The sequence below is a fragment of the Salmo trutta genome, unplaced genomic scaffold (assembly GCF_901001165.1).
Source record: "Salmo trutta unplaced genomic scaffold, fSalTru1.1, whole genome shotgun sequence".
NCBI lineage: Eukaryota > Metazoa > Chordata > Actinopteri > Salmoniformes > Salmonidae > Salmo > Salmo trutta.
The window spans coordinates 887,354-901,017 of NW_021823434.1; the positions used below are offsets into that span (position 1 = coordinate 887,354).

The 13,664-nt window shown below is 44.1% G+C and overlaps 1 protein-coding gene across 4 annotated transcripts in view; it reads left to right on the top strand.

The window, feature by feature from the left end:
* Positions 1–11,671, top strand: part of LOC115190951 (protein FAM91A1) — a 114,820-nt gene extending 103,149 nt beyond the window's left edge. For all 4 annotated transcript variants that reach the window (XM_029748993.1, XM_029748995.1, XM_029748994.1 and 1 more), the window contains 3 exons: positions 2,271–2,394; positions 2,675–2,744; positions 8,796–11,671. In XM_029748993.1, coding sequence (XP_029604853.1) covers positions 2,271–2,394; positions 2,675–2,744; positions 8,796–8,984 — 383 coding nt within the window. In that variant the 3' untranslated portion in view covers positions 8,985–11,671. The remainder of the gene's footprint in view (positions 1–2,270; positions 2,395–2,674; positions 2,745–8,795) is intronic.
* Positions 11,672–13,664: the final 1,993 nt, after the last annotated feature.

A 13,664-nucleotide genomic window follows, 5' to 3' on the forward strand; every position in this document is an offset into this window, starting at 1 on the left:
CCATTCTGAGTAGTGTGATAGTGTTGATACCCCATTCTGAGTAGTATGATAGTGATGGTGTTGATACCCCATTCTGAGTAGTATGCTAGCTGGATACCCCATTCTGTGTGATAGTGTGGATACCCCATTCTGAGTAGTGTGATAGTGTGGATACCCCATTCTGAGTAGTGTGATAGTGTGGATACCCCATTCTGAGTAGTGTGATAGTGATAGTGTTGATACCCCATTCGGAGTAGTGTGATAGTGATAGTGTTGATACCCCATTCGGAGTAGTGTGATAGTGATAGTGTGGATACCCCATTCGGAGTAGTATGATAGTGATAGTGTTGATACCCCATTCGGAGTAGTGTGATAGTGTGGATACCCCATTCTGAGTAGTATGATAGTGTTGATACCCCATTCTGAGTAGTATGATAGTGTGGATACCCCATTCTGAGTAGTATGATAGTGTTGATACCCCATTCTGAGTAGTGTGATAGTGATAGTGTTGATACCCCATTCTGAGTAGTATGATAGTGATAGTGTTGATACCCCATTCTGAGTAGTGTGATAGTGTTGATACCCCATTCTGAGTAGTATGATAGTGATAGTGTTGATACCCCATTCTGAGTAGTATGATAGTGATAGTGTTGATACCCCATTCTGAGTAGTGTGATAGTGTTGATACCCCATTCTGAGTAGTATGATAGTGATAGTGATGATACCCCATTCTGAGTAGTATGATAGTGATAGTGATGATACCCCATTCTGAGTAGTATGATAGTGATAGTGTTGATACCCCATTCTGAGTAGTATGATAGTGATGATACCCCATTCTGAGTAGTGTGATAGTGTTGATACCCCATTCTGAGTAGTATGATAGTGTGGATACCCCATTCTGAGTAGTATGATAGTGTTGATACCCCATTCTGAGTAGTGTGATAGTGTCGATACCCCATTCTGAGTAGTGTGATAGTGTGGATACCCCATTCTGAGTAGTGTGATAGTGATAGTGTTGATACCCCATTCTGAGTAGTGTGATAGTGTCGATACCCCATTCTGAGTAGTGTGATAGTGATGATACCCCATTCTGAGTAGTGTGATAGTGTTGATACCCCATTCTGAGTAGTGTGATAGTGTGGATACCCCATTCTGAGTAGTATGATAGTGTTGATACCCCATTCTGAGTAGTGTGATAGTGTGGATACCCCATTCTGAGTAGTGTGATAGTGTGGATACCCCATTCTGAGTAGTGTGATAGTGGTAGTGTGGATACCCCATTCTGAGTAGTGTGATAGTGTGGATACCCCATTCTGAGTAGTGTGATAGTGGTAGTGTGGATACCCCATTCTGAGTAGTGTGATAGTGTGGATACCCTATTCTGAGTAGTGTGATAGTGTTGATACCCCATTCTGAGTAGTGTGATAGTGTGGATACCCCATTCTGAGTAGTGTGATAGTGTTGATACCCCATTCTGAGTAGTGTGATAGTGTGGATACCCCATTCTGAGTAGTGTGATAGTGATAGTGTTGATACCCCATTCTGAGTAGTATGATAGTGTTGATACCCCATTCTGAGTAGTGTGATAGTGTGGATACCCCATTCTGAGTAGTGTGATAGTGTTGATACCCCATTCTGAGTAGTGTGATAGTGTGGATACCCCATTCTGAGTAGTGTGATAGTGATAGTGTTGATACCCCATTCTGAGTAGTATGATAGTGTTGATACCCCATTCTGAGTAGTATGATAGTGGTAGTGTGGATACCCTATTCTGAGTAGTGTGATAGTGTGGATACCCCATTCTGAGTAGTGTGATAGTGTGGATACCCTATTCTGAGTAGTGTGATAGTGTGGATACCCCATTCTGAGTACTATGATAGTGTGGATACCCCATTCTGAGTATTATGATAGGAGGATATTAGTCTCTTTGGAAGAGATTTTGACTGTGTTCTGATTCTCTACCCTTCTCCAGAAGTGTGCACTCGTGCATTTAAAAGCCTTGGATTAATGCAAGTTTGGCTGGAGGGAGTTTCCAACCTATTCCTGACACCATTCCATTTCTTTTAAATGGGGCAGAGCACGACTGCACACTCGTCTGTTACTGTGAGGTTATGTCAAATGGGGATTCCCATCCTTAGCATAGACCATAAAGCTGTATTTGAAATATTATTATTCTCTCGCTTTCCATTCTATATGACTTCTCTCTCCTCTGTGTCCCCGTTTGATGACGTCATTATGCTCCCCTTGCCCGTTTGATGATGTCATGTTTTGTACCCCCCCCCCCCTTGCAGCGCCGTTGACAGAAGATGAGTGGGTCCCTCTAGAGCTGTGCTTTGGGATGCCCCTCTTTAGCTCCGAGCTCAACCGCAAAATATGCCGAAAGATCGCCTCTCACGGCCTCTGTAGCAAAGACAGGTACTGAGTTTGTTTTTATGTCTTGGGTGGGAAAGGGAAAAAGTGTTTTATAAGCATTTATAAGCGGTCCTTTGTAGCTCAGTTGGTATAGTATGGTGATGTTAACTTCAGGGTAGTGGGTTTGATTCCCTGGACCACTCATACGTAAAATACATGCACGCACGACTGTAAGTCGCTAAAGATAAAACCGCCTGCTAAATGGCATATATTTTATTATTATTTACTAGTATTATTATGTTTTAAGAACGTAAGTTGACGGTGTAATTCTTTGTTGTTTCAGCCTTCAAGACTTACTTCATTCCAGCCGGAAACTATCGTTAAAGGTTCTGAGTTTTGTTCAGTCATTCCAGGTAAAAAGTCTCTCTGTGTGTTCTGTACTATTGTATTCTGCCTCATTGCCACTTGAAGAGCGCTCCTATCAAAACCAGCCAGTCGCATAATGACAATCAGAACACTTTGTTTCCCTTTGAAATAACACTCAAGTCTAGACAGACATCCCTCACATTAAAAAAAAAGTATTGCTGGTTTCATTACTTCCATGTTCTGTACCTCACCCAGCCAATAACCCTAATATGACTGGTCTGTATTAGGGCCTGGCCATCAGAGTGATCTGTAATGATATGACTGGTCTGTATTAGGGCCTGGCCATCAGAGTGATCTGTAATGATATGACTGGTCTGTATTCGGTCCTGGCCATCAGAGTGATCTGTAATGATATGACTGGTCTGTATTCGGTCCTGGCCATCAGAGTGATCTGTAATGATATGACTGGTCTGTATTAATATGAAGGATAGATAGGAACCATTCCAGAGACATGAGATTCATAGGCTGCTGTCCTAATGGCACCCTATGGGCCCTGATAGGCTGCTGTCCTAACGGCACCCTATGGGCCCTGATAGGCTGCTGTCCTAACGGCACCCTATGGGCCCTGCTCAAAGGTAGTGCACTATATACGTAGGGAATAGGGTGTCTAGTCAAGGTAGTGCACTATATACGTAGGGAATAGGGTGTCTAGTCAAGGTAGTGCACTATATAGGGAATAGGATGCCTGGTCAAGGTAGTGCACTATATATAGGGAATAGGGTGCCTGGTCAAGGTAGTGCACTATATAGGGAATAGTGTGCCTGGTCAAGGTAGTGCACTATATACGTAGGGAATAGGGTGTCTAGTCAAGGTAGTGCACTATATAGGGAATAGGATGCCTGGTCAAGGTAGTGCACTATATATAGGGAATAGGGTGCCTGGTCAAGGTAGTGCACTATATAGGGAATAGGGTGCCTGGTCAAGGTAGTGCACTATATATAGGGAATAGGGTGCCTGGTCAAGGTAGTGCACTATATAGGGAATAGGGTGCCTGTTCAAGGTAGTGCACTATTTAGGAAATAGGGTGCCATTAGGGATACTACCTTAACATTACATTTAATGGCAAAATGTAGATTTCCGTCTAAACAGACATACTCCAAAGTAACTGCTGTTCATGTGCAATTACATGATTCTGACATGCAAACACTTGGTATATTTGGAAAGAAGAGATTATGAGGAAATGATCAGAAGATTGATAGGAATTACATAGTTCAGAATACACAAGATCAAGCACACACAAAATAACAGTTTCTGTATTTTATATTTTGAAAGCCGTCTTTCATTGAAAAGTTATAAGTGAATTATTGATGTCTAGAACTGTAAACACATCAGATGGCTTCCACACCATGTGAACTATATCAGGGGGAAAATGGGACTGATAGACCTAACAACTAGAAATGGGATTGATAGACCTAACAACTAGAAATGGGATTGATAGACCTAACAACTAGAAATGGGACTGATAGACCTAACAACTAGAAATGGTATTGATAGACCTAACAACTAGAAATGGGACTGATAGACCTAACAACTAGAAATGGGACTGATAGACCTAACAACTAGAAATGGGATTGATAGACCTGACAACTAGAAATGGGATCGATAGACCTGACAACTAGAAATGGGATTGATAGACCTGACAACTAGAAATGGGATTGATAGACCTGACAACTAGAAATGGGATCGATAGACCTAACAACTAGAAATGGGATCGATAGACTTAACAACTAGAAATGGGATTGATAGACCTAGCAACTAGAAATGGGATTGATAGACCTGACAACTAGAAATGGGATTGATAGACCTGACAACTAGAAATGGGATTGATAGACCTAACAACTAGAAATGGGATTGATAGACCTAACAACTAGAAATGGGACCGATAGACCTAACAACTAGAAATGGGCAGATATTGTAGTAAGTGGTGTCAGGTGTGGTCACGGGACGTTTCCAAGTGTCCCTAAACCTCTCCAAAGTGGCAGATGTCTGTAAATGAAATAATTCCAGTGCTATTATATATTTGCCGTCCCTAGATGCTATTTGTTCAGCATAAAAACAATTTCTACCACACCAACCTCTCTACAACATTGTGTTGGGAGAACAGGGGACAACACCAACCTCTCTACAACATTGTGGTGGTGTTGGGAGACATACAGGGGACAACACCAACCTCTCTACAACATTGTGGTGGTGTTGGGAGACATACAGGGGACAACACCAACCTCTCTACAACATTGTGTTGGGAGAACAGGGGACAACACCAACCTCTCTACAACATTGTGGGGGTGTTGGGAGACATACAGGGGACAACACCAACCTCTCTACAACATTGTGGTGGTGTTGGGAGAACAGGGGACAACACCGACCTCTCTACAACATTGTGTTGGGAGAACAGGGGACAACACCAACCTCTCTACAACATTGTGGGGGTGTTGGGAGAACAGGGGACAACACCAACCTCTCTACAACATTGTGGTGGTGTTGGGAGACATACAGGGGACAACACCAACCTCTCTACAACATTGTGGTGGTGTTGGGAGAACAGGGGACAACACCAACCTCTCTACAACATTGTGGTGGTGTTGGGAGAACAGGGGACAACACCAACCTCTCTACAACATTGTGGGGGTGTTGGGGGACATACAGGGGACAACACCAACCTCTACAACATTGTGGTGGTGTTGGGAGAACAGGGGACAACACCGACCTCTCTACAACATTGTGGTGGTGTCAGGAGACATACAGTTGAAGTCAGAAGTTTACTTACACTTAGGTTGGAGTCATTAAAACTTGTTTTTCAACCACTCCACAAATGTCTTGTTAACAAACTATAGTTTTGGCAAGTCGGTTAGGACACCTACTTTGTGCATGACAAGTAACTTTTCTCCCAACACCACCACAATGTTGTAGAGCGGTTGGTGTTGTCCCCTGTTCTCCCAACACCACCACAATGTTGTAGAGAGGTTGGTGTTGTCCCCTGTATGTCTCCCAACACCACCATAATGTTGTAGAGAGGTTGGTGTTGTCCCCTGTTCTCCCAACACCACCACAATGTTGTAGAGAGGTTGGTGTTGTCCCCTGTTCTCCCAACACCACCACAATGTTGTAGAGAGGTTGGTGTTGTCCCCTGTATGTTTCCCAACACCACCATAATGTTGTAGAGAGGTTGGTGTTGTCCCCTGTTCTCCCAACACCACCACAATGTTGTAGAGAGGTTGGTGTTGTCCCCTGTATGTCTCCCAACACCACCATAATGTTGTAGAGAGGTCGGTGTTGTCCCCTGTATGTCTGAGATCAACAGCCAAGATACTCAGATAAATAAATAAAAATAGGGAGCCCAAATATGCAGACTTTACATTTAAGAGGTTTTAATAAACAAACAAAATAAAGTAGAAAACATACACTTTCTTCTTTAAGGTTGCTGCTCCTATCTTTGCCAAGCCTATCTCTGAGCTTTTTAACCTGTCTCTCCTCTCTGGGGAGGTTCCCATTGCTTGGAAGGCAGCCACGGTTCATCCTTCATTTAAAGAGGGAGATCAAGCTGATACTAACTGTTATAGGCCTATTTCTATTTTGCCCTGTTTATCAAAAGTGTTGGAAAATCTTGTCAATAATCAACTGACTGGCTTTCTTGATGTCTATAGTATTCTCTCTGTATGCAATCTGGTTTCCGCTCAGGTTTTGGATGTGTCACTGCAACCTTAAAGGTCCTCAATGATGTCACCATTGCCCTTGATTCTAAGCAATGTTGTGCTGTTATTTTTATTGACTTGGCCAAAGCTTTTGATACGGTAGACCATTCCATTCTTGTGGGCCGGCTAAGGAGTATTGGTGTCTCTGAGGGGTCTTTGGCCTGGTTTGCTAACTACCTCTCTCAAAGAGTGCAGTGTATAAATTCAGAAAATCTGCTGTCTCAGCCACTGCCTGTCACCAAGGGAGTACCCCAAGGCTCGATCCTAGGCCCCTCGCTCTTCTCAATTTACATCAACAACATAGCTCAGGCAGTAGGAAGCTCTCTCATCCATTTATATGCAGATGATACAGTTTTATACTCAGCTGGCCCCTCCCCGGATTTTGTGTTAAACGCTCTACAACAAAGGTTTCTTAGTGTCCAACAGGCTTTCTCTGCCCTTAACCTTTGCCACCAATGCTCCTTATAGGACACATCACTGCACTCTGTACTCCTCTGTAAACTGGCCGTCTCTGTATACCCGTCGCAAGACCCACTGGTTGATGCTTATTTATAAAACCCTCTTAGGCCTCACTCCCCCATATCTGAGATATCTACTGCAGCCCTCATCCTCCACATACAGCACCCGTTCACTCCCCCCTATCTGAGATATCTACTGCAGCCCTCATCCTTCACATACAACACCCGTTCTGCCAGTCACATTCTGTTAAAGGTCCCCAAAGCGCACACATCCCTGGGTCGCTCCTCTTTTCAGATCACTGCAGCTAGCGACTGGAACGAGCTGCAACAAACACTCAAACTGGACAGTTTTATCTCCATCTCTTCATTCAAAGACTCAATCATGGACACTTACTGACAGTTGTGGCTGCTTCACGTTATGTATTGTTGTCTCTACCTTCTTGCCCTTTGTGCTGTTGTTCTTCTACCATGTTGTGCTGCTACCATGTTGTGTTGCTACCATGTTGTTCTTCTACCATGTTGTGCTGCTACCATGTTGTGTTGCTACCATGTTGTTCTCCTACCATGTTGTGTTGCTACCATGTTGTGCTGCTACCATGTTGTGCTGCTACCATGTTGTGCTGCTACCATGTTGTGTTGCTACCATGTTGTGTTTCTACCATGTTGTGTTGCTACCATGTTGTGTTTCTACCATGTTGTGTTGCTACCATGTTGTGCTGCTACCATGTTGTGTTGCTACCATGTTGTGTTTCTACCATGTTGTGTTGCTACCATGTTGTTCTGCTACCATGTTGTGTTTCTACCATGTTGTGCTGCTACCATGCTGCGTTGCTACCATGTTGTGTTGCTACCATGTTGTGTTTCTACCATGTTGTGTTGCTACCATGTTGTGTTGCTACCATGTTGTGTTGCTACCATGTTGTGTTGCTACCATGTTGTGTTGCTACCATGTTGTGCTGCTACCATGCTACCATGTTGTGTTGCTACCATGTTGTTCTTCTACCATGTTGTGCTGCTACCATGTTGTGTTGCTACCATGTTGTTCTCCTACCATGTTGTGTTGCTACCATGTTGTGCTGCTACCATGTTGTGTTGCTACCATGTTGTGCTGCTACCATGTTGTGTTGCTACCATGTTGTGTTTCTACCATGTTGTGTTGCTACCATGTTGTGTTTCTACCATGTTGTGTTGCTACCATGTTGTGCTGCTACCATGTTGTGTTGCTACCATGTTGTGTTTCTACCATGTTGTGTTGCTACCATGTTGTTCTGCTACCATGTTGTGTTTCTACCATGTTGTGCTGCTACCATGCTGCGTTGCTACCATGTTGTGTTGCTACCATGTTGTGCTGCTACCATGTTGTGTTGCTACCATGTTGTGTTGCTACCATGTTGTGTTGCTACCATGTTGTGTTGCTACCATGTTGTGTTGCTACCATGTTGTGTTTCTACCATGTTGTGTTGCTACCATGCTGCGTTGTCATGTGTTGCTGCCATGCTATGTTGTTGTCTTAGGTCTCTCTTTATGTAGTGTTGTCTCTCTTGTCGTGATGTGTGTTTTGTCCTTTTTTTTAAATCCCAGCCCCCGTCCCTGCAGGAGGCCTTTTGCCTTTTGGTAGGCCATCATTGTAATTAAGAATTTGTTCTTAACTGACTTGCCAAGTTAAATAAATGTTAAATAAAACAATATAAAAATAAACATCAAAGTACCTGGGTACACAACAGAAAAGGTTATTAAATGTTTCCCAACTGTAAATTTAAATTAGAATTTCGTATTGGACAATTCCTGCCCTTTCAATCCATTTTCTTCCGCTTGGTGCCTAATGAACACGACCCTGTACTGTATTATACACAAATGACCTTTGACCCCTGACCTGTGTGTCCTTTAGGATGGCAGCCAGGGTCAGCCCGACCCTGACAGTGGAGTGTCTGGTCCTCTCAGCCAGCCCCCGGCCGAGTCTGGTGTTCCGCTGCCCGCTCTCAACCTCATCTTCAAGGATGGACAGCTGAGGGAGTGGAGTGGACGAGCACCTCCACCTCTCCATATCTCAGCCCTGCAGAAAGACCAGACCTTATAGACCCCTCCACATCTCAGCCCTGCAGAAAGACCAGTCCTTATAGACCCCTCCACATCTCAGCCCTGCAGAAAGACCAGTCCTTATAGACCCCTCCACATCTCAGCCCTGCAGAAAGACCAGTCCTTCTAGACCCCTCCACATCTCAGCCCTGCAGAAAGACCAGTCCTTATAGAACCCTCCACATCTCAGCCCTGCAGAAAGACCAGATCTAGACCCCTCCACATCTCAGCCCTGCAGAAAGACCAGACCTTATAGACACCTCCACATCTCAGCCCTGCAGAAAGACCAGACCTTATAGACCCCTCCACATCTCAGCCCTGCAGAAAGACCAGTCCTTCTAGACCCCTCCACATCTCAGCCCTGCAGAAAGACCAGTCCTTCTAGACCCCTCCACATCTCAGCCCTGCAGAAAGACCAGTCCTTATAGACCCCTCCACATCTCAGCCCTGCAGAAAGACCAGTCCTTATAGAACCCTCCACATCTCAGCCCTGCAGAAAGACCAGATCTAGACCCCTCCACATCTCAGCCCTGCAGAAAGACCAGACCTTATAGACACCTCCACATCTCAGCCCTGCAGAAAGACCAGACCTTATAGACCCCTCCACATCTCAGCCCTGCAGAAAGACCAGTCCTTTTAGACCCCTCCACATCTCAGCCCTGCAGAAAGACCAGTCCTTCTAGACACCTCCACTTCTCAGCCCTGCAGAAAGACCAGTCTTTATAGACCCCTCTACATCTCAGCCCTGCAGAAAGACCAACGTTTTTTGCCACCTTAAGTACGTGTTTCTGATGGACTTTCCCTCCTCCTCATATTGTCCTAGGATCTGAACCAACCCGAAACCCCTCCTCCTGATATTGTCCTAGGATCAGAACCAACCCCTCCTCTTCCTCATATTGTCCTAGGATCAGAACCAACCCCTCCTCTTCCTCATATTGTCCTAGGATCAGAACCAACCCCTCCTCTTCCTCATATTGTCCTATGATCAGAACCAACCCTGCATGATACCACTGCACTAAATATTTCTGAAAAGACTTTGTCATTAACGTGTTGTTGCTTTCATGATTAAAATGTGGGGTCTTTAAATGGCACGGTGAGGCTAGCGTGGTGCTCTTCTCTCCTATAGCCTATGGATCATACAGCATGTTGACCCAAAAACCTGTTTTAATCCATGTTTACCTTCACCCATGGTGGTATTGTTGTTGCTCGTGATGATTCCCAGAGGTGCAGTTGGCTTTAGGTCATCCTTGGATCAGAAGAGAGCTTGACCTGAGCTTGTCTTTTTTTGTAAAGAAAACAAATACTATTTGAACCCAGGTCTGCTTGGGTTATCCAGACAACACCAAAGCCTGGACCTAGTCCCTCACAGAGAAGATCCATATTAGAGTCTAATGTGTTCTATCTATCACACTGTTTATTCATAGTGGCAGTTTTTCCCTGTCAGAATCTGTCATGCTCCTTCGAGAATAGAGGACACTTCATATTACACTCAGTAGTACACTCAGTAGTACACTCAGTAGTACACTCAGTAGTACAGTTAGTAGTACACTTAGTAGTACATTTAGCAGTACACTTAGCAGTACACTTAGCATTACACTCAGCAGTACACTTAGTTTGTACACTTAGTAATGCACTCAGTAGTACACTCAGTAGTACACTTAGTAGTACACTCAGCAGTACACTCAGTGATCCATCCGTATTCTCTTTTCCTTTTTATTTGCATGGAAGGGTTCAGTCCCCATTTCCACCCCATAGTGGTTTGCATGGAAGGGTTCAGTCCCCATTTCCACCCCATAGTGGTTTGCATGGAAGGGTTCAGTCCCCATTTCCACCCCATAGTGGTTGTTTTATTTGCATGGAAGGGTTCAGTCCCCATTTCCACCCCATAGTGGTTGTTTCATTAACATGGAAGGGTTCAGTCCCCATTTCCACCCCATAGTGGTTTGCATGGAAGGGTTCAGTCCCCATTTCCACCCCATAGTGGTTGTTTTATTTGCATGGAAGGGTTCAGTCCCCATTTCCACCCCATAGTGGTTGTTTTATTAACATGGAAGGGTTCAGTCCCCCATTTCCACCCCATAGTGGTTGTTTTATTTGCATGGAAGGGTTCAGTCCCCATTTCCACCCCATAGTGGTTGTTTTATTAACATGGAAGGGTTCAGTCCCCCATTTCCACCCCATAGTGGTTGTTTTATTTGCATGGAAGGGTTCAGTCCCCATTTCCACCCCATAGTGGTTGTTTTATTTGCATGGAAGGGTTCAGTCCCCCATTTCCACCCCATAGTGGTTGTTTTATTTGCATGGAAGGGTTCAGTCCCCATTTCCACCCCATAGTGGTTGTTTTATTTGCATGGAAGGGTTCAGTCCCCCATTTCCACCCCATAGTGGTTTGCATGGAAGGGTTCAGTCCCCATTTCCACCCCATAGTGGTTGTTTTATTTACATGGAAGGGTTCAGTCCCCATTTCCACCCCATAGTGGTTGTTTTATTTGCATGGAAGGGTTCAGTCCCCATTTCCACCCCATAGTGGTTGTTTTATTTGCATGGAAGGGTTCAGTCCCCCATTTCCACCCCATAGTGGTTGTTTTATTTGCATGGAAGGGTTCAGTCCCCCATTTCCACCCCATAGTGGTTGTTTTATTAACATGGAAGGGTTCAGTCCCCATTTCCACCCCATAGTGGTTGTTTTATTTGCATGGAAGGGTTCAGTCCCCCATTTCCACCCCATAGTGGTTGTTTTATTTGCATGGAAGGGTTCAGTCCCCCATTTCCACCCCATAGTGGTTGTTTTATTTGCATGGAAGGGTTCAGTCCCCCATTTCCACCCCATAGTGGTTGTTTTATTTGCATGGAAGGGTTCAGTCCCCCATTTCCACCCCATAGTGGTTTGCATGGAAGGGTTCAGTCCCCATTTCCACCCCATAGTGGTTGTTTTATTTACATGGAAGGGTTCAGTCCCCATTTCCACCCCATAGTGGTTGTTTTATTTGCATGGAAGGGTTCAGTCCCCCATTTCCACCCCATAGTGGTTGTTTCATTAACATGGAAGGGTTCAGTCCCCATTTCCACCCCATAGTGGTTGTTTTATTAACATGGAAGGGTTCAGTCCCCCATTTCCACCCCATAGTGGTTGTTTATCGTTGTTGATGACAATGATGAGTGTGTAGAGACTATTGTGTGTGTTACACCATCACCTCATCAACCTACCCAATACCTCCTGCTATTATTGATCTCTACCCTCCATAACTAGTCTCCTATCGATGGATTGATCTATTGTTGATCTCTACCCTCCATAACTAGTCTCCTATCGATGGATTGATCTATTATTGATCTCTACCCTCCATTACTAGTCTCCTATCGATGGATTGATCTATTATTGATCTCTACCCTCCATAACTAGTCTCCTATCGATGGATTGATCTATTATTGATCTCTACCCTCCATTACTAGTCTCCTATCGATGGATTGATCTATTATTGATCTCTACCCTCCATAACTAGTCTCCTATCGATGGATGGATCTATTATTGATCTCTACCCTCCATAACTAGTCTCCTATCGATGGATTTATCTCTACCCTCCATTACTAGTCTCCTATCGATGGATGGATCTATTATTGATCTCTACCCTCCATAACTAGTCTCCTATCGATGGATTTATCTCTACCCTCCATTACTAGTCTCCTATCGATGGATGGATCTATTATTGATCTCTACCCTCCATAACTAGTCTCCTATCGATGGATTGATCTATTATTGATCTCTACCCTCCATTACTAGTCTCCTATCGATGGATTGATCTATTATTGATCTCTACCCTCCATAACTAGTCTCCTATCGATGGATGGATCTATTATTGATCTCTACCCTCCATAACTAGTCTCCTATCGATGGATTTATCTCTACCCTCCATTACTAGTCTCCTATCGATGGATTGATCTATTGTTGACCCCCTCCCTCCATAACTAATCTGCTATCGATCTATCAGACCCCTATCTGTCTGGTAGACCCAGGGCCGGCTCCAGGCATAAAGTGACATAAACTCAGTCAGGGTCTCAACAAGGAGAGTTAGAATAGTAACACCAGGTGCAAGTTAGAGACGTGGCTGTGCATCAGCAGTTTTTCTCTTGTCAGTCACTGATAGTCACTCAATTAGCCGTCAGCTAACAACTTTTAGAATGGTAAGTTAGTCTAGCCAGCTTGTAGTAATCATGTTCAAATATCGACCATTGATTTTGTTAGTCACTCTTACTTAGATATCATTAACATGGCATAATACACTACCGGTCAAACGTTTTAGAACACCTACTCATTCAAGGGTTTTTCTTTATTTGTACTATTTTCGACATTGTAGAATAGTAGTGAAGACATCTAAACTATGAGATAACACATATGGAATCGTGTAGTAGCAAAAAAGTGTTAAACAAATCCAAATATATTTTATATTTGAGATTCTTCAAATAGCCACCCTTTGACTTGATGACAGCTTTGCACACTCTTGGCATTCTCTCAACCAGCTTCACCTGGAATGCTTTTCCAACAGTCTTGAAGGACTTCCCACATATGCTGAGCACTTAGGACTTCCCACATATGCTGAGCACTTGTTGGCTGCTTTTCCTTCACTCTCCGGTCTGACTCATCCCAAACCATCTCAATTTGGTTGAGGTCGGGGGATTGTGGAGG